Genomic DNA, 20,974 nt, shown 5'->3' on the forward strand with positions numbered 1-20,974 from the left:
ATATATATATATATATATATATATATACAGACTATAGACTGTAAAAAAATTCCATGTCAATGGTTGGTTCTTGTTTGCATTTGGATACACATTTCTACATGAGTTTGGTTTGACTCCCATGTCAATGGTTGGTTCTTGTTGCACATTTCTACATGAGTTTGATTTGACTGAGTCATATGACCTGCGGGTGTCCACTGTTGAGAACAACAAACTGCCTGGAGTTGTGTAACTTTTTCTCACGTTATGGTTATGTTTATTCTCCGTCTAACCAACAGCTCTTTTTTGCTTAGACGGAGAATAAACATAATTAGAATATGTTATGTTACCTTCGTATTTGGTGTCTAAACATTTGAAAGCAAATGTTTTCACAAGTCAAATTCTGAAGTACCATAAGGTCAATTTCTTGACAAGTTTCAGGTCACAGTTCTTGGGTTTAATGTCTTTCTTAATGTACATTTTCTTTTGCAATTTCCTAAAAATATATCTAACAACAGGAAAAGGCAAAGAAATAAATCTATGGTTTATATTTTCTTAACGCATTTAATTAATAAAAACTACATTTCTACCGCAATTCTTTTTTTAGACTGTTCCAAGAATCGAGGATCTTCATTTGTCACAGAGCATTGATCGCTCATAACAGCAGTAAAAGAAAATAATATACAATCACAATATAATTTAATAAGTTCTCTTCATTAATATTATTAAACAATGTATTACAGTCTGTGGACATAAATTAAGTCGACAATGGTCATTGGCTAAAAATGGTGAGAATCTAGTGACACATGAACCTCCTCCGTTTCCAAAATTCCTACAGCAGTACATGTAGAAACCTATAGTCGGTTCATGTCAGTGGATGTCGGCCGTTCAATGTCCTCTATGGTCTCTGGCAGAAACTTGTTGCGAGTCTCTGGCAACGTCCTGGCAATGATCCCCCCGATTACAGCTGTGGAACACAGCACCACCTGTGGCAGATCCTTCCACACGCTGTCCAGTAGGAGAATCATCGGTGCGACAGCCACGCCAAGACGAGCCATGAAAGAGTTGTAGCCCAAACCATTCTGTCTAAAATGCACATTTAACAACATGACCATGCTGCCCCCCAGTGTTTATGAACGGCACAGAACGCTTTAAACCGTCTTAAATTGGGATTTAAGATTTTTAGTATTTGATTGGTTGAAGGATATATATATATATACATAGCTGGAGTAAAATACCTGACAACGGTAGGGTAGAGTTCTGAGCTGTAGAGTACGATTGTTGCAAAGGATGCTGATGAAAACCCTTTTCCAACGACTGCTACCACTGCTCTAACGACAGGCAGGTCTGAAAGAAGGATTAAAGAGGTTAGGAGTCCAAAGGACCAACTGTCAGTTACACCCTGGAGTTAGAGCTGCACTGCAAAAGTCAACGGAAAAATTAGGCATATTGGCAGATCTGCAAAATACTATAGTCAAGATCCAATAGGTAATTTAATGGTTTTTGGAACATAATGTTGGATTGGTAACGCCCAGTACTAGATAAAGATAGGAGTGAACAACATGCTTGAAATCCTGACTGTCCAGTAAGCAGTGGTTTTACAGAGTGAACCAGAATCCAAATTATTGCAATTTATCGTCAATATTACTCTTAACAAAATTTCCAAAACTGATGTTCATTTTCAGAGATCAGACACTAGTGATTGTGTAATAGTAAGTTTCACTTGCTTTACAATCAAATAACAACTAAAGTCACTCAACCATTGATTACCATTCAGTGGAGGTCAGATTTGTTTTCGCTGCATCTATTCAATCTGTAATTCTCTAATATAGTGAAACAAACATTTTACATATACTGTATCTAGTCATATGTGTTGACTACCTTTAGGAACCACGATGTTGATAGAGAGACAGACACCGGCCAACAGGAGAGCTGACGCCTCAACTCTCCTTCTTCCAACCTTATCCAATAAATAGTAAACAGCAAGTTTGGCTGGAAGCTCGACGGCAGCGTAGGAAAACTGAGCAAGGTAGATATCGAGGCCGAAGCCTGTGAGGTTGAAGCTGATGCCATAAAAGGTAGTGGCTATACATAACCTAGACAAAGTAAAAGAAAACGAGTAGGTTAAGACACGATCACAGCTTAGTGTCCTTCACAATGTGGACATAATGTACCTTCAAAAATACAGACCACAACAAACCGGTTTTAAAGGCCAGTTTCCTCATCTTAGGTGTTCGGACCAGATCGATATACGAATAAGTTTGATCTTTTTTCTCTGTCACAACAATCGTTGACAACGTCTGACCAAAACCAAAAGAGCATTACTGGTTAACAGCAGAGTACAGAGAAGGTCGAATTTCAAACACTTGCATCGTTCAGATACCTCATTTGTAAGTGTAGGTATTGGCCTCTCCTTGCGGTTCATCGAGGCACATCTGGTCAAATACATCTTCGCCTGATCCAGGTTTCCTCTGGCAATGAGCCACCGAGAAGATTCTGGAACCCACCTTGCATTGAAGGCAAAAAAAGGCAAGAGATGACTGGAATATTTAGTCACATGGAAGTTTACAATGAAGTTCATCCATAAGGCATTCATGATTAATAATAGTTTTTGGTTAGGGATAAGTGATTATATTTATTATTTGCCGTTATTTAATGCAGGATTTCTACAAAACATTTCAATTTGAATCAAACAGGAATATTGAGTAATTTATACCATTCAAAGCATCTGTAAAATATTTACTACGGTACAACTATGATGGACAGTTGGTTTTTTTACACTTTTAGCCATGAACCAGGGTTCAAAACTGTGGCTCACTTAAAACTAGTAGAACCTGGGCTCTTTCTACTGGCAGTCAGACTGTTCTGCACAGGAGACTATTACGTCTCTTGTACATAGAAGATGCTAAGCATGACAACTGTGACTGTGTTTGATTACAAGTGGTCCTACTTATTGTTATTAATTATGTCAATAATAATTATTATTATTAGATATTATGAAGTACATTTATAAAAATGTGTAAAAAAAACAACTTTTCATTTAGCTGCAAGCAATTCAGAGTCATACCTCCAGATGGCGATGGATAGGATAAGCGGTGCTGTGATGCTAATGATTAACAACCGCCAGTCATTTACAAAGTAGGCTATAGCTGCAAAGACAACGTTTCCAAAAGTCCACGATAAACTGTCTATAACTCCCACCAGCTTCCTGTGCTCCACATCCACCCACTCCACACCTGTGGGTAGTAAAAAAAAAAAAAATCCCATCATCCGCCAATTATGGCACATCATTTCTTTTTAAAAATTGCATTTTAAAATGATAGAACACTTACTTAGTACTGTAGAGATGATGATAATGCCCGTAATGCTAAAACCAGTGAAGAACCTCAGCACAGCAAACATCGTGTACGATGTAGAAAACGCACTTGCAGTAGCAAATAACAATGCGGTGACGTAGGAGACGAGCAGCATGATCCTACGGCCATACCTTCAGAGAAAGAGTCCGTTGTATTTCTGATTCTCGGAGAAGCTGTTGTATTTTAATAGATTTATTTAGTGAAGATCATACCTGTCACTTAAACTTCCGAATGTCAGGTTTCCGAACATCACTCCAACAAAGAAGATTGTAGCAGTTGCCTTGTTTTCACCTCTTCTCTCACACACCAGGTCCCACTTGAACAAAAAATAAAGAGATAGCTTAAAGAAAATGCAATGTAAACTTTCTGCATACAATGTATATATTTCAAAACAAAATGCTGGGATAAAAACCACACACTTTTATAGAGGCCTACGGTCAAAGCCAGCCAGGCCTTCTGTGCTGCCCAAACAGTATCAGAATCAATCAATCATTTGCATCATAAATATTCATAAAATAATAGAAAATATTTTCTTCTCATCATTTATTGTTGTTCTCATATCCGAATAGACATACCTGTGACGTTATGGTAGATTTGAAGGTGCTGTTATCGTACACCCACCCATTCTGACACGGTGCGATGGGAAGCTCAGTGGTGTTGAAGGAGTCGGACAGCAGATGATACTGAGGTTCTGCAAACATCACACAGGAGCTGGGAGTCCCGTCGTCCTGCAGTGGGATACCGACCACCAGCCTTTCTGTCTCTGATAAATTCTTAAAAACACCTCCATCGTCCAGAGCGCTAATGTCACAGCGGTGAGAGGGAACAGCCGCGATGAAGTTGTTGAGCATGAAGTGACAGGGCAACGTGAAGCGTCCTATGAAGCTGATGGCAATAATCATGATCTGAAATCTTCCAAATCCGTTGACATCAGCGAGAACATTCTCAAACTTCATTCTGATGCGATGGCTGCTCTGTGTTTGTGAAGTTCTGCCCAGTGTGTCATTGAGTTAAAATACACAAATATTTCACCTTTTTAACCATGGGAGTGGAAAACAAGATAATAATTAAGATAGGACACGGGCTGGGCCAGCGGTGGATTAGTGGATTAGAAAGTGGACTTGGGTCCGGAAGGCTTCAGGTTCGAGTCCACCAACTGCCAAGTTACCACTGAGGTGCTCTGAGTAAGGCACCGTGCCCACACACTGCTCCCCGGGCGCTTAAAGCTGCCCACTGATCACTCTGGTGATGGGTTAAAAGAGGTCAGAGGTCACATTTGGTTGAGTGCAGTGTTGTGCTGTGTCACAATGACAAGTAGTTCACTTTCCACTTTCCACTAAAATGTGTGTGAAAATGGCTTTGTTTCTTTACTTGTCATAAACATATTCCAGTATTTCAGACTTCAAACAGGTTGTAAAGCAATGGGAACTTTGGTTTGTAAGAAAAACCTACTGAATATATAAAAAAAAACAACAACACAGCTTTACACAAACGACGTCCGTCACAAGTCCAGAATGTGTGTTTAATGAGCCACAACAGATGGTGACCACATCAGGTCCAACCCTATCTCGTTCACTTATGGGTCCAATGTTCTGATCAATCATAGGATTGTGGCTGGAGGCCTTTAGTGTCTGCTTCTTCTAAAAGTTATGTGCAGCTAGCACACAACGGCTCCTATTCTTCCGTATTATTGAACTGTGGACCTGAGCTGTTCTGTTCCAACACAGTTGTTTGAATGTGTTCCATTTAGGCTGCATTTAAACATATTACCCACATATTTCACACTTTCACTTTAACACACCAAAACTGTTGCTTCAAATTTTATTATCAATGAATTGAAAACAAAAAAAAAAAACACATTATTTACAAATCATCGGGTGCCAAGGACAGGCTAATGTACAGACAAGGAAATGAGTCCTCTGTATTTAGTTCATCCCTCCAGCCTTTCCTCCTTCATGAACTTCATTTATCAGTGGATTTGAATGTGAGAACAGTAGACAACTCCATACTGAAACACCATGAGTAGGAGATGGGACTTGAACCTGAGATCTTCTTGTTGTATTTTCTGAATATCTTGTAAGAAACATTATCTGTGATATGATTGAAGTGTAACTGAGTGGTTGTTTGACCATGTTATTTAACGCTCATTTTCAATATTGAACGACGTGTTTTCATGCAGTTTATTTTCGATGGGCTGCACCTTCACTGAAGCTCTTCGTTTCTTGTTGGTCTGAAACACAGAAGAAGCAAACGTTAGTGATTGTCTTGGTAAATTGTTGGCAAGAGCTATCAATTACGTGAAGAGTTTTGGTCTCTTACGCCAGCAAATGATTAATAAGCTTCTAAAAGCTTACAATGTTTGTTACTGTGGTTACCATTTTTGCCCGTACTGGGTTAAATCTGTGGGTTTAATCATTTCCATGTGGTTAATTTGAATGTGAAAGATCGTTATCCAGTCATTCTTCCTCTTACCTGGGGTTGTCCAGATCCTCGATGACCTCGGGCAGTCGCACGTTCAAAGTCTCAGGCAGGAGTGCGGCCAATAAACCACAGCCCAGTGCCATCGCACAGTACGTGACCTGAGGGAGGAGATGCCATACATCCTCCAAAAGCATGACCAGAGGGGCGATAGACACACCCAGCCGGGCAAAAAAGGCAGTGTAGCCTAGACCATTCTGTCTGAAAGGTGACAGTCTGGTGTTACTTTAAACAAATTACTTTACATCTGATAAGTCGGACAGACGATATACAGTACACGTTGACTGACCGTACAACTGTAGGATAGAGTTCAGTTGTGTAGAGGTACATGATCGTGAACGAGGCTTCAGAAAGTGCTTTTCCCAGAACAGCAACGGTGGTACGAATGCCCCATAGCTCTGTGTGGGATGACAGAAAATGTATCCTGAATACGCTCTGCTATTTAAATTTAAAATTTGAATAATATAATCTTCATATATATGTATATGTACGTATATTATATTAACCTTTTGCAACAAACATGTTGATGAAGAGACAAAGTCCGGTCAGTAATAGGCTCCCTGATTGGCAGTTTCTTCGGCCCATCTTGTTCAAGGAGAAATACACGCCAATCTTCATCGGCATTTCAATAAAGGCAAATATGAACTGCGTGAGGTATGGGTTCAGTCCAAACCCAGTAATATTTAGGCTTATCCCATAATATGTGAATGCAACGCCGTACCTCAAATTCAGGGGAAAGAAATGAGGGTTTGAAATGATTAATTATGTTGTAATTATTAATTATTAAAACTACATTATGAAATTTGCACTTACCATACAATCCCTGAGCATACAGAAATTTTTCTGATATTCGAAGTTTTGAAAAGATCAACAAAGCTGTACTTCTTTTCTCCCATTTTGGTTTGTACAGATTCTAGTAATGCCTGTGAAAAGTTCATTGAAAACATATTTATTTACAATCTATTCAAAATAAATGTTTGAGTAATTAAAAACACATTCATGGATTATTATTTATACTTAAATAAATAACCTTTTTTTTTTAACTTAAAGTTACAGTGACTGGGTTAGCGTAACTAAACACAGCTTGTATAGCTCACAACCCTGCCCTGCAGGGGGTGCTATACAGTAAATATTTGAATGTCCTGCTCTGGGCAAAACTGCAACCTTGTCAGTTTTGATGAACAGATTTGACTCTTGATGGCTGAAATTATGGATTAATTTATTTAGTAATGTCTTTAATATTTGTTCATTAGAACAATAAGGTAAAAACCAAACGAACAGTACCGTTGGTGTAACACTGGCCACACACTTGGTTCTGTTGTTCATCTCAGCACATTTCATGATGTAACGATGAGCAGCGTCTGCTCTCCCTTTCACCAGGAGCCACCTGGCCGATTCCGGCAGCCACCTAATGTTGAAACAGACTACGTTCAGAGGTTCACTGCCAACATTTAGTGTCAAAAAAATATATATATAAAACTTATTACCTCCAACAAATGAGAGCGAGTATCAGGGGTGACGTCGCCGTAAGGACAAGCATCCTCCACTCATTTACCAAATACGCTTCTCCAACCAAAAGCCAGTTCCCAATGGTCCAGTCCAAACTAATGATTATACCAGCGAAGGTCCTGTGTTCGATGCTGCACCATTCAACATCTGCAGATGAGTCAACACAGGAGATGGAGTGAGTTCATTCAACCAGGGCTTTGGGAAATCTGTCTGTTTTTGTCAAATACTTACTCAGCACTATAGAGATGATGGTTATCCCTGCCAGTGACATCCCAGTGAAAAACCTCATGATGACAAACATTACATATGACGTAGAGAAGGCACTCAGTGCCGCAAACACAATGGTTGTCACATAGGAGACCAGCAGAAGTGGTCGTCGCCCATATCTGATGATCAAAAAAAAAAAAAAAGGCCCACAAGGTTAGACTCCCTGGTTAAAGCTATAAATACTATTTCACTTAGTCAATAATTTAGTCTGTACAACTAGGTATCAGAGTTCAATATCAATGTTCTTAAAGATGAAGAGAGTCATAAACAATTTACTGGAAATGACCCTATGGTTATCAAGTCACTGTGAATTTTCTATTGGGTTTAGTTATTTGTTATTCATATAGTTTGTCTATAAATTGTTTTACATTATATAGCTTGTAAACAAACAAACAAACCTGGTAATTGCAGGTCATTTAACGCTGTTCTTATCTTCTCTTACCTGTCACTAAAAAAGCCAAATAAAGGGGCTCCAGCCATGACGCCGATGAAGAAAATGGTAGCCGTTGCTTTGTTCATTCCTTTTCTACTGCACACAAGGTCCCACTGAAAGACATTCACCCATGTTCAGTGTTTAGAGAGTACTGTGATATCATATCATTTTCACTGGGGGCCACATCGGCAATACAGCTCTTACCTTCGAAGAGCCGGTTTAAACTGGAGGGGGCAGCATTTGGCCTGTGGGCCTTGAGTTTGACACATATATATTTACTGTGTTTTCCTAACATTTGTTTTACAAATTAAAGGGCCTAAAATCCGTATATACTGTATATTAAAATAAATATAAATATTAAAAATGTTAATATTAGAAATGCGTATCGTCCTCTTTTCAAACAAAAATGAAACAGAGTGAATCTTACCTCAGTAGCCAGGGTGGATTTAAACGTGCTGTTGTCATACACCCAGCCGTTCTGACAGTGGACACTGCCTTCGTCCTCACTGCTGCTGTTCCCCGAATAATTCTGATACCTCGGCTGAACGTACATGCGACAGGAACTCGGAGAGCCGTGTTTCTCCGTTGGAATGCCGGCTGCCACTTTCTGCTCCGCAGTCAAACTCCTGAAGACGGCATCGCCATCATCCAGTGAAGTCAAGTTACAGTGGTGGTCAGGCACAGCGGCCATGAAATTGTTCAGCAAAAAATGACAGGGCAAAGTGATTCGCGACAACATCTGCATTAAGACCAACATGATTTGGAACTTTCCAAATCCATTGATCTCTGAAAGGATGTCGTCGAATTTCATGTTTCTCTCCTCAGACAGATGAGCGAGTGTGAAATCTGCAACAGTGACTTGATGTTAACTCTACAGAACATTACAAATCAGAATGACTTGTCAATCATTAAAGAATGAGGAGCAACTATTTCACAGTTTTTATATATTAACTTTTTTTTGCTGGAACAGCAACAAATGACCTTTGTTTGATCACGATTTGACTGACATGTTTTGACATTTGTATTCTACAGTAACTCATCGTTGTCAGAACGGCCACATGACCTTGACAACGAAGCAGATCATTTTCAGCAAGTTAATGGAAACTGTTTCTCCTACAGGCCAACATTTAAAGTACACCCAGTGGTGAAAAATAGTAAGAACTTTGTGTCTAAAAACATTATTATTGTTGCAAACAAACAACAACACCATTACTATTACTACTTCTACTAACAATAATAATGGTATTATTTATTATTGTTATTATTATTATTATTATTATTATTATTATTATTATTATTATTATTATTATTAACTGAATGCTGTGTCTGTGATTTTGTAAAGTGACTGCAGCTCAGTGCCTGGTGTTAACTGACTGACGTGTGTCTGAGGAGGGGTTGTCCACAGTTATCTCCTGTCTTCTCCTTAAACAGTGCAGGAAGCCTGAATGTGCATCACTACGATGTGAGCAGTCAGGACTGTGACCTCCACCGTCTGATTCTTCCATCCAAGATGACCAGGAACCTGAAGTTGACGATGTTGGACACTGACTGGTGAAGTTCATTTTTGACAAATTTACTTGGCTTCTCTGCTTTGATCGGTGTCCAATAATGTCACTGTGAGTAGTTGATTAGATGGTCTTTTAATACGAGATGTGAAAATTTTAATGGAATATTTGTCATTATATGTATCATTTAACATGATATTTACTATTTTCCTCTGGGTAAAAGAGCAGTTTATACTGATTTATATTGATGAAAATAAATTTAAAAAATTGAAGCCATGTCCATATAATTTAAAAACTGTATAAACTACTTTATGCAGAGAATGTATTTTGTTATCAGCGAAAACATTTTTACTTCTCCTTACATGGCTGGTATTACACATGTATATGATTATATTCAACCTTCATTAATTAAGGTTGTTGAGGTAATAAGGAATAATTAAAGCACGTGATCGCTTATGTAATCACATGGAAACATCTAGATCTTAATCCTTAAAGGGATCATGATTCAGGGTCGTCAGGGCCGAGGCCTTCTGGTCCGACGGGGATCCTGACTCCCACTTTCCATGGCAATTAGACTGGAATTATTACCATAGTTGGCAACAGCATCTCCGACAGAACAGACACGAGGTTTGATGAGGGAGAAATGTCAAAGTGAAGTGAAACCATGTGTGATGAGAGCACTGAGGTGAGTCGAGGCTCAGAGAGAGGAGCCTATACATGAACAGTAAAGGACCACGGTTAAAACCACCCTTAACATTAAACAAACCACCTCTAAATACGTATAATGGTTTTATTATTAAAACTCAAACATATCCTGGTAACTTGTCAAGTTATTACATTCTTTTTAATGGTCTTTTGACATAAACCATGTTATTTTTTTATTTTCTTTTCAAAAGCAATGAACCCATATAGTCATAATGACAATCATACTGATACATTTCTTTTTTTGTGCTGTGTAGTATGTGAAATTAAAGACTTATTAGTATGCCATGGTCTAATTGAAAGAGTAATAATAATCAAACTGATGTTGTAGCCAATGACCACAAGAGGTCTCTGTTACTGTTACACCTGAACAGTGTAATAAATAGTTGATTAACAACAAAACTTCTAGGAGTACCATACACACTATATGGTATATATGTGTATATATGTATAAATATATATATATACACACACACACATACATATCCACATATATAATGTTTGTATGGTATATGTGTGTGTATATACAGTACATATATATATATATCTAAAATACATATAAAATCTCATATCTATATTTTGGTTCAAAGTTTATTATTGTCATTATCTTTGTAATGACTCCACCTTCTGGTTCACCTGGGAAGTGCTACATGAAAGTTAGGGGCTTGAGATTCCACCTGCTTCTCAAACCGCTGAAGAATGATGATGAGGGGCTAACATTTAATCATGTGGACAACACTACAGTAATTCACATGTTTATTGTCAGAATGCTAACTTTTTTTTTTAGTTAACATTGGGTTGGTGACTGCGTTTTGATCCTGGTTTGGCCAAAATGTCTCATTTGAAATCATTTTTCACTTTAACAATGAAGGGAAGAGAGTGAAGGTAATTGTTTTGAATGGCCTCATATTTAGTTCCTAAATGGAAATGCTGAGATCCAGGACGGTGCTGGTACTGGCTGCAGTGATAGATGTGGACCAGAGTAAGGCCCAAGACCTCGCTGTATAAACATGGGTTCGGAAAACAGCCATGGGTTTGTTTTGTTTATACTTCTGGATGCTAATGCTGCTTTCCCCTCGATGCTACATACCATTCCATTTAGAGCACTGGCCGCCCAGATCAAAACTCCAACGCTGCATTTCCTATTGGGGACAGGAATAATAAAGAGATTGACAAAGTTAGACAAGTTAAAACACACACACACACACAGATGTAGAACTCTGGTGGTTTCACTGAACATGGGTTCAATACAGTACCACTTTTACGTATATTGTGACAGAGATAAGCTAAATCTTTAGACTTTATACATGTTGCATTCTGGGAAGTTCTTTGTTGAGTAGGTTTCATTGGACATCAGACAGTGTGTATAAAAGGAGAGAAGATGGAGTCTGGCACATGACTTTGTGATGATGGTAAATTATTGAGGCTGATCCTCAAAAATTGTACAATACAATTTATAATATTATGAAGATATTTAAATTTTAAATGACTTCCGCTAAATGTCCGTGGCCCTCTTCAAAAGTGTCACTTGTAAAACTGCATCAATTAGTCCTGTGGTGTTTCCATATTAATGAAAGATTAATTAACAGAAGAATAGATCTGCCTCTCTGGTAAATGTGTGTTTTTTTTGTGTAAACTGATTTAGTTTAACACAGTTTGTTTGACCTGTAAAATAGAGAAAAACTCTTCCTTTTTTTGGTACAATGTTGTCATAAGTTAGCTCTGCATTTGAATAAAGTAGACTTGAATCTGTTTTTCAGGTGACGTTGCTGATTTGAGGCCTTTGTGAAACATATTGGAACAGTGCTGAAAATGGAACCAGAGACTGACCCAGAAACCGATGACTGCTTCGTCTTTAGCTCAGATTCAAACTGCTTTCTGGAACCTTCTGTCCTTGACTCTAATGATCAGAACCGGTCTGAGTCTCTAGAATCCCTTCAGTCAGGGGACTGGGAACTGAGTGAAAATGCAGAGAATGTTTCAGACTGTGAGTCAATCACAGGGTCTCCCCCCGCTCCAGACCAAGACCTCGCTGACTGTGAGCTTTATTCTGGGCAGAAATCACAGATGCATTCCTCGTCCTCGTCTTCACCCCTTTGCTGCACTGCTGCGATGACCCTGACCTTGACCCTGGACACGGGGGAGCCAGAACTGGGAGCCAGTAACTGGCAAAAGTTAGGGAGTGGGAACAGGAGTCCTGAATCTTCAGAGGAAGGAGGGAGTGGAGAGGCACCTCCTGCTTCTGTCTTATTTGAAATTTCAGAGGCTGCTGAGCAGGCAGAGAAAAGGAACTCAGGGTCTGACACAGATCTGTGCAGACCAGGCAGACCCAGGGAACGACACGCACGTAAGTATTCATCTGTTTCACCTCCTCTTATGGAGTTCAGTAGATGATCGAGATGATTAGCTTAATCATTCACAAAATATTCAATGTGTTTATCAATACAGTTTTATTCTCTCTTTCAACACGTATTGCACATTTAGACCTTAAATACTAATTGCCTGCATTTAAAAAAATCTGCAAATAGTAGAAAAGAGTTTTTAACCTGTGTAAATCACAATGGCTGCTGGTTCATTTTCCTGCTGTCTTCTGTTGCTGGTGGACATTCAGGGAGAATGTAATGGACAGAGAAGGACAAGAATAAAATCTAACCATATGACGACAGTGACAGAAACACGTTTGACAGACACCAGCATGTGTCTCCCTCCGTCACCGGATCCCTTTTCCAATCGTAACCCTTGACAGTCATGGAAAATGAGCTTCTCACTCTTCCTGTCTCCCACAATCCCCCTCCCCCCCCCTCACCCCTCAAGGTGGCTGTAAGTGAATATGATGCTTTTATTAGTGCGCTGGCTTCTATATTGAGAACTTTTAAATTTAAATTAAATTGATGCTACTGTGTTGGGCTCTGGTTCTCATCTGTCAACATGCACTTAAATTAAAACAAAAATAATCACTCATTTCAAATCTGTTATTTTGCGGGACTTTCAGAACTGTGGGGACGGGACTGAAGCCCATTTTTACTTCTTCACCTCCAAAATTCTTCTTCTTCTAACGGGACTGAAGCCCATTTTTACCTCTTCACCTCCAAAATTCTTCTTCTTCTTCTTCTTCTGTTAATACAGCGTTATTTTAAAAATCTAAAATCTTCTTCCTCGACTTTTTTTGTCAGATCAGGCATTATTTTTGGATCAGAGTTATGTTTCCTCGCTGTACAGTTAGCTGCCATGTTAGCTCACATTAGACATATCTCTATTTATTCTGCTGTAGAAACACAAGATGGCTGCCTCCACATTGAGGCCCTTTATTTGAAATATCAGGGGCTCATTTACGCATTTTAATTTTTAACCACACATATTTTGAGTGACTTAGTTAATGTTGAATATGGTACGTTTTTGACACGCTGAGTGTTATTTTTCATTGTTTCCATTCTTTCCTATTATTCTCACTCTATCTCCTTCCAGGACTGTGTCACAGAGAGAGCCCGTCAGAGAGACGACTGAAGGAAACCAAGGCTAAATGTAAGGAAATTGCCCGGCTTCTCACTGATGCACCCGATCCTCAGAGCAAGGCGGCCTTGCTGTTTAAAAAGCGTTGCCAGAGGGTCAAGAAGTACACGCTCGTGAGTTACGGGACTGGTGATAAGGTTGACAGCGAAGACCAAATACAGGAGGAAACTGAAGAAGTCAGCTCAGCCAGATATAACTTTCTGGCAACGAGTGATTCAGAGTCAGAGGAGGAGTATTCTGTTCATCACCAGCAGCAGAGTCTCAGTCTGACCTGGGGAAGTGTTGGAGAAATGGAAGTGCTACCAGAAACAAGAGGGAAAGGAATTTTCATGTTTGCCCAGCGCCGAAAAAGGTTGGATGACATCGCGTCGGAGCAGGAAAAAATGAGGAGTGAAGGAGTACCAGTTATAGGTTATACATGTACTAGAGCTCAGAATATGTATCACTCCAGTGCTAATCAGCTCAACCATGTGGGTGCAGGTCACAGGCAGCAGAACTACAGGGATGATATTGGACTGACGCCAATGTCTCCAAAACCCTTTGTACCAAACAGAACTGCAAAGCCTTTCCAAGGAATTCAAAGGGCCCAAACTTCACCTGTCATTAGTGCTGTTAGTCCTGCCATAAGGAGGAACGAACCAAGGTTCAAAGCACCCGCGCCCCCTGTCCCTAGTCCACACGTTTGGTCTCCAACTGGAGACATTATTGCTTCAAGAGACGAGCGGATATGTGTGCCAGCGATCAAAGCCGGCATCTTACCAGAGTCCCGAAGGAGACCGGCTAAACAGTCATCAGCAAGAGTGTCAGGCTCCCATCCTCAAGGCCAAGGGGACAGGAAGTCTTACATCGAGTCAGAGGAGGACTGTTTCAGTCTCGGAGCAGAGGCTTGTAACTTCATGCAACCGAGAACAGTTAAACTCAAGAATCCACCTCCAGTTGCCCCCAAACCTACAATTGATCCATCCAGTGTTCCCTGGTTGAGGAGGAGTCCCACTGTTGAGCCACCTCTTGCACCAAAAAGTCCAATTTCACGATTGTCTCACAGTTCAGGGGGGGCTCACAGCCAGCAGCAGGATAGGGGCCAATCACAACAGGTAGCCAACCGTTGGGAACCAATCCAGACCACTGCTACTACCTGGGCTCCAGTCAACGCCTCTTCTCAGCGCCACCTTCATTTGACTTCAACTGGCTTCAACCAGCAGCTGCCTCGATCCCCAGTGAGTACACAGGCCCAGAGTTCAGATTACAGACCCCATCAGCCACCGGCATCCTCAGGACTGAAGGCCTACAGCCTCCCGACCTCGGTCGCTTCTTGTCCCCCACAAACAGCGAAGCCACATATCCAGCCATCAGCAGCACTGCATACCTCCCCAAAGTTCCAAGCCTCAAACAGAGGTGTGAATGAGCCCGGCGATGGTTCCACCATGACGGGGAAAGGTGCAGAGCTGTTTGCTAAAAGACAATCTCGAATGGAAAAGTTTGTTGTGGATGAAGAAACGGTGCAAGCCAATCAGAGAAGATCCCCCTCCCCAACCTTCTCCCTTCCCAACTCCTGGAGGTATTCCTCCATCGTACGTGCCCCTCCTCCTTTATCGTACAACCCACTCCTTTCTCCTTTTTACCACCCTTCAGCAGCCAAACAATCTCCTCCCACAATCACCAAAATCGCCCCTAAGACTAAAGAGAAACCCAAAGCACCACAAAAGCACTTGAACACCTTAGATATTGTCAAACACCAACCTCATCACTTAGACTCATCACTGTTCACGTGTGACGCAGTCCCTGAGGTCAAAACCCCCAGCCCCAAACCAGTGTTGAAATTTGAGGCGACCAAAACCCTTAAACAAAAAACCACCTCCTCCCATTCTCCCTATTATACCCCTGGGCCCGTGGCTCAGGTCAGGGCTGAAGCCCCGGCCAAGTCTCCCGTACCGGTAAGTTCTCAAAATTCTTTCTACCCCAAGAGCACGAGATCTGCTGAGCGTGTGGCTGCGGGGCAGCGTTTGGATGAAAGGCACACCGTCACTCGTGCAGCCGTTCACGCAACCAACAGGCCAGCATCACAGGTCAAAGCGGCGAGCACCTCCTCCCTGCGGACCTCCTCCCCGCGGACCTCCTCTGCTGACAGCATAGCTTTGGCCTTCTCTCCTGCTTCTCTTATTGCTCGGGGCGCACGTCAAATGGCTCCACGTCCAAGGTTTTCTGCTAAGAAGCCAGTGGTGGCGGCCAAACAGTGGAGGCCTGTTGCTTTGAGCTATTAGTCCAAATACAGTCTATCGCCCCCCCACTGCTTACGTTAGAACTACAGTGAAGATAAATCAAATATGTTTGTTCTAATCTGGTTAAATGTGTAGACAGAGGCGTCAGGCCACACATAATATAATATTATTATAATGTATGATAACGTACCTTTTTTTAAAAAACTTTTTTTAACACAGAAGTATTTTATAAAACAATTAGTCAACTCATATTTTACCTTCTTAAGGAAAAGACATTTTGTTTTTAAACATAGAACCCACAATTTTTAAGTGAAGAAATATAGTAGTATCAAGATGAACAAATATTTTAAATATGCATACTATATTAGTAATGATAATAATATAGTGTATTTTCCTGACCACATAATGGGACATTTCTGGCCTGCAGACCATATTTTTGACCACCCCTGCTGTGCACTGCATCAACCCAGGCTTTACACAAAGTCACTGGCAATAATCACTTGATAGAGATTGATTAAACATGACAGTTTATTGTATTTCCACAGGCTCCACTGTTTGTATGGCTGCGATCACTCCTGACCACTTACTGAAAACCTTTTACATAAGAATTACATTTATTTATTTGTTTTTATTTGGTTGCTCCCTTCATCACATGAAACAACCAGTCAGTATAAATCACAGTATGACTTGGGTTCAATTCCCTCCCTGTTTATTGGGAGTTTTAGGAAAAAACATTTTTTACTTTTTTCTTTTTTTTTTTTTTTGCCCGTTTGGGGAGAAACTGTCTATGCACTTCTTGGATGTAATTTCTTTCATTCCAAACCTTTTTTGGCATCACAATGGCTAAAAGTATTATTAGTATGTTTTATTTTAATGCCCCCCACTCCCACTAATTTATCCTAATGTTTTTATATGGAGGTACATCCTAAAATGATGTCATAACTTATTTGACTTCATTATCATCCTCTGTGGAAAAACAAAAAGCGAGCAGCGAGTTTTAAAAGTCTGACTTTTATATAATTTTTTCAGATCATTTTATCATTTTCAGAACAAAGACTACAACTACAACTGTTTATTGCACTTCTTGCTATTAAAATTTCTCTTTCCTCCTCTGTGTGACAAAAACCCTTTCTTTTCGTCCAACACTTCACTGTCTACTTTTTTCCCACCTGCGTTTCCTTCTGTGTCTTTCACCAACAGTGAAGATAAATCAAATATGTTTGTTCTAATCTGGTTAAATGTGTAGACAGAGGCGTCAGGCCACACATAATATAATATTATTATAATGTATGATAACGTACCTTTTTTTAAAAAACTTTTTTTAACACAGAAGTATTTTATAAAACAATTAGTCAACTCATATTTTACCTTCTTAAGGAAAAGACATTTTGTTTTTAAACATAGAACCCACAATTTTTAAGTGAAGAAATATAGTAGTATCAAGATGAACAAATATTTTAAATATGCATACTATATTAGTAATGATAATAATATAGTGTATTTTCCTGACCACATAATGGGACATTTCTGGCCTGCAGACCATATTTTTGACCACCCCTGCTGTGCACTGCATCAACCCAGGCTTTACACAAAGTCACTGGCAATAATCACTTGATAGAGATTGATTAAACATGACAGTTTATTGTATTTCCACAGGCTCCACTGTTTGCATGGCTGCGATCACTCCTGACCACTTACTGAAAACCTTTTACATAAGAATTACATTTATTTATTTGTTTTTATTTGGTTGCTCCCTTCATCACATGAAACAACCAGTCAGTATAAATCACAGTATGACTTGGGTTCAATTCCCTCCCTGTTTATTGGGAGTTTTAGGAAAAAACATTTTTTACTTTTTTCTTTTTTTTTTTTTTGCCCGTTTGGGGAGAAACTGTCTATGCACTTCTTGGATGTAATTTCTTTCATTCCAAACCTTTTTTGGCATCACAATGGCTAAAAGTATTATTAGTATGTTTTATTTTAATGCCCCCCACTCCCACTAATTTATCCTAATGTTTTTATATGGAGGTACATCCTAAAATGATGTCATAACTTATTTGACTTCATTATCATCCTCTGTGGAAAAACAAAAAGCGAGCAGCGAGTTTTAAAAGTCTGACTTTTATATAATTTTTTCAGATCATTTTATCATTTTCAGAACAAAGACTACAACTACAACTGTTTATTGCACTTCTTGCTATTAAAATTTCTCTTTCCTCCTCTGTGTGACAAAAACCCTTTCTTTTCGTCCAACACTTCACTGTCTACTTTTTTCCCACCTGCGTTTCCTTCTGTGTCTTTCACCAACTCTTCACACCTGTGACCTCAGACCTCTGACAGAATCCACTGCCAATACTCTGTCCAACAAACGGCTGAACTCCGATGGTTAAAAATATGTTACAATGCTAAAAACCGCAGAAGGTCACGAGCCCCATTTCACTGCATGATTTTTAAATTTAAACTCCCACAAATGATTAGGATTATTTTCCTCAACAATAATTCACACTAATGTAAATTTAAGTTATTTAAGCTATTTTATTAATGATAATAACTTACAACAGGTCGTTTCCATTGTAAACAGTACTAAATGAAAAAAAGAAAACCACTGAATTAACTTTTCATGCTGGTATGGACAACAAAAAAACGAAGGAATAGAGAGAAAGAGACAGAAATTGATTTTCTGTTGATTATAATGAATGATTATAAGTATAAGAAGATTTTTTATTATCAGTAACAGGTAAATACTTTAACAGTAATGTGCCACGACCAAAAGCTAATTATTTATTCTTGTGTCTTTCCCCTAAATTAGATGGAAAGGACACGGTGAGAGTAGAGTTTGAAAAAATATTAAAATACTTCAAATTCCCTTTTTTTATTGCATTGCAAATTTCAAGTCATAAATATCATTTCATATCAGTCATATCATTTGCTGAGTGTTGTTGATGTTTATATAAGTACGTAAGTGTTGTACAAACAGCACATTTATATATTTATCATTATTTCAGGGGTCAACCAGAAGGTGGCAGCAGAGTCTGCTCACTGCAGTCACCTTAATCACTCCACGTGTGTTTTCTCTTTCAGGGATTTAAGCCCAGCTACTCCCGGAGTCTTCCCCGTCGTATGAATTCTATGACTTGGTCAACAGTGAGCTCAGTTGGAGCCCAGGCTTCGTTTGTGCCCACACGGAGGCGAACGTCGGTTCAAGAACACGTCTCTAAGCCACTGTCTCCGTGGGAGGCAGCGTCCAGGAGCCCCATTGGTTCAGTGGAGGAGGCGTTTGTTTTTCAGAGCCTGCCGTCATCTGTGATCTCTCATGTCAAAGCTGCGGAGAAGCTCAAATCTCTGCCAGAGCCTCCAGATGAGTGGAGGCGCAGAGTGTCTCTTGATCCCGCAGCTGTCGGTACGAGTCCTTACTGTGCACTCCCTGCTTTTCAGGCTCCGTCTCTGAGCAGGACGTTTGCACCTGAGACACCACCAGCCTTCTATGGGCCTCCCTTTAAACCTGCCCAGCCCCTGAGGCCTCCCAGCAGGGCGGGCAGCCTTGGATACATGGGTCCAGGTCCAGGTCTGACACAGTACTGTCACATCTACAGAAGTTAAATCCATAGCACCAAAAAAATGAAAACCAAAGCCTTATGAAAGGGGGAAAAAAAACAATCGAAAGGTGTGTGTTTGTTTGAAAACCAAAGCCGTATGAAAGGGGGGAAAAACAATCGAAAGGTGTGTGTTTGTTTGGCCACTTATATTTAAATTAAGAGCACATGGTTGTTGTTGTTTTATTATTATAGTTGACCATTTAATTTGATAGGATTTGTGTGTTTTGTGTTCAGGTTAGAGGGAGAGAGAGAGCCTCTTAAACTATAATTTAAGGCAAATTTAAATGGTATGTGATTGAATTAGGTGTTTTGTGAGGTTAGTATTTGAAGGATTATTTGAAGTTCAGTGGTGTTGGGGTTTTTTTTCCACACAGTACAGCATGTGGTGAGACCTGAGGCTCTGGGAAATGTCAACTGTGGCTTTGTCATCCTTTTTAAGTTCAGTATTTTTACCCGTGTGGTGACTATTATAGCTCATCTAAATATCCACATGGTTGATGCCATCTTAGTTTGAACTATATATCAGTATTAAATGGGGTTTAAAATCACATATATATCATATATATATGCACTTAATTTTTTTAATACATAATATTTATATTTGTTTTGCTCTTCAGACCACGAAGGCTGGTGTTATTTTTTTGTGTTTTGATTGAACTATAGTTTGTTTTGTTATAATACTATAATTCAGTTATTTCGCCATTGATTTTTCCACTGTGTTACTGAAGTGTCTGGTTTTCCACCATTTTTCCCACAGAGTAAATAAATAAAAAAAAAACTAAAAGTCTTAGAAATGCTCAGCTTCCTCACTGTTCAACAAATAAAAAAAATTACATTAAAGTAAATACAAGTACATACAAGTAAATATACACTATATAACACGTAAAAAATAATACAAGTAAATATACACTATATAACACTTCAAGTGTGAGGAAGCACATTTGAAATTGAGTTAAAGTTTGATTAAATGACAGTATGATTGATTACTATGGATTTCAGTATTGTTTAATCAGCATCATTTGTAAAGATAAACAAGAAACAAGTTTCATTTTTTCCAATAATTTTAAATATTTTAAAAATGTAATTTTGTCTTCAAATTTCATTTCAGGTTGTCCTGTTGAATATACTTTACATTTCACAACCGTGTCACAATTAAAGGGAAACGTCAAAAGTCTACACAACCTGCCAAATACTAAATGTTTTACATTTTTATTAAGTCCAAAATCTATACTCTTTAATTAATCCAAAAAAAACCTAAGTTAAATGGAGGGAAATGTCATGTTTTTGTCATGTGTTTTGTATTTCTAGAAATACGATTGGAAAGAATTGTCACTTCACTAACCACACCTGCTAACCTACACTTTAGAAGGACTGTATCCTTCTACTCTTAACAATTTCAAATGAGTATAAAAAAACCAAAACA

The 20,974-nt window shown here is 39.3% G+C and overlaps 3 protein-coding genes across 3 annotated transcripts; 1 reads left to right on the plus strand and 2 right to left on the minus strand.

The window, feature by feature from the left end:
- Window positions 1-668: 668 nt before the first annotated feature.
- On the minus strand, window positions 669-4,339 carry LOC103383670 (solute carrier family 22 member 7-like). Its single transcript, XM_008316894.3, has 9 exons — window positions 3,908-4,339; window positions 3,545-3,648; window positions 3,309-3,463; window positions 3,044-3,212; window positions 2,360-2,483; window positions 2,167-2,276; window positions 1,858-2,072; window positions 1,215-1,323; window positions 669-1,062 (listed from the first exon to the last, which is right to left on the minus strand). The coding sequence occupies exons 1-9, from the start codon at window positions 4,286-4,288 to the stop codon at window positions 831-833; spliced, it is 1,599 nt and encodes a 532-aa protein (XP_008315116.1). The 5' UTR covers window positions 4,289-4,339; the 3' UTR covers window positions 669-830.
- An 800-nt stretch (window positions 4,340-5,139) lies between these two features.
- Window positions 5,140-8,881, minus strand: LOC103383657 (solute carrier family 22 member 7-like). Its single transcript, XM_017035142.2, has 10 exons — window positions 8,447-8,881; window positions 8,029-8,132; window positions 7,551-7,705; window positions 7,298-7,466; window positions 7,095-7,218; window positions 6,624-6,733; window positions 6,317-6,531; window positions 6,100-6,208; window positions 5,805-6,011; window positions 5,140-5,562 (listed from the first exon to the last, which is right to left on the minus strand). Exons 1-10 carry the CDS (start codon window positions 8,828-8,830, stop codon window positions 5,535-5,537), a joined length of 1,605 nt encoding a protein of 534 aa, XP_016890631.1. The 5' UTR covers window positions 8,831-8,881; the 3' UTR covers window positions 5,140-5,534.
- A 2,691-nt stretch (window positions 8,882-11,572) lies between these two features.
- synpo2b (synaptopodin 2b) lies at window positions 11,573-19,628 on the plus strand. Its single transcript, XM_017034949.2, has 3 exons — window positions 11,573-12,573; window positions 13,692-15,670; window positions 19,037-19,628. Exons 1-3 carry the CDS (start codon window positions 12,039-12,041, stop codon window positions 19,553-19,555), a joined length of 3,033 nt encoding a protein of 1,010 aa, XP_016890438.1. The 5' UTR covers window positions 11,573-12,038; the 3' UTR covers window positions 19,556-19,628.
- Window positions 19,629-20,974: the final 1,346 nt, after the last annotated feature.

Source organism: Cynoglossus semilaevis, chromosome 9 (genome assembly GCF_000523025.1).
Source record: "Cynoglossus semilaevis isolate Cse_v1.0 chromosome 9, Cse_v1.0, whole genome shotgun sequence".
NCBI lineage: Eukaryota > Metazoa > Chordata > Actinopteri > Pleuronectiformes > Cynoglossidae > Cynoglossus > Cynoglossus semilaevis.

What these genes read in the sequence shown, in the direction of transcription:
- LOC103383657 (XM_017035142.2), bottom strand. Translation starts at nt 8,830, where the DNA reads ATGAAATTCGACGACATCCTTTCAGAGATCAATGGATTTGGAAAGTTC. An exon ending in CTCGCTCTCATTTGTTGGAG is followed by an intron (nt 7,219 to 7,297) that starts GTAATAAGTTTT and finishes TTTCAACATTAG; the next exon opens with GTGGCTGCCGGAATCGGCCA. An exon ending in TGGCCAGTGTTACACCAACG is followed by an intron (nt 6,734 to 7,094) that starts GTACTGTTCGTT and finishes AACTTTTCACAG; the next exon opens with GCATTACTAGAATCTGTACA.
- LOC103383670 (XM_008316894.3), bottom strand. Translation starts at nt 4,288, where the DNA reads ATGAAGTTTGAGAATGTTCTCGCTGATGTCAACGGATTTGGAAGATTT. An exon ending in AATCTACCATAACGTCACAG is followed by an intron (nt 3,649 to 3,907) that starts GTATGTCTATTC and finishes TTTTTGTTCAAG; the next exon opens with TGGGACCTGGTGTGTGAGAG. An exon ending in CTCTACCCTACCGTTGTCAG is followed by an intron (nt 1,063 to 1,214) that starts GTATTTTACTCC and finishes TGTGCATTTTAG; the next exon opens with ACAGAATGGTTTGGGCTACA.
- synpo2b (XM_017034949.2), top strand. Translation starts at nt 12,039, where the DNA reads ATGGAACCAGAGACTGACCCAGAAACCGATGACTGCTTCGTCTTTAGC. An exon ending in ACCCAGGGAACGACACGCAC is followed by an intron (nt 12,574 to 13,691) that starts GTAAGTATTCAT and finishes ATCTCCTTCCAG; the next exon opens with GACTGTGTCACAGAGAGAGC. An exon ending in CGGCCAAGTCTCCCGTACCG is followed by an intron (nt 15,671 to 19,036) that starts GTAAGTTCTCAA and finishes TTTCTCTTTCAG; the next exon opens with GGATTTAAGCCCAGCTACTC.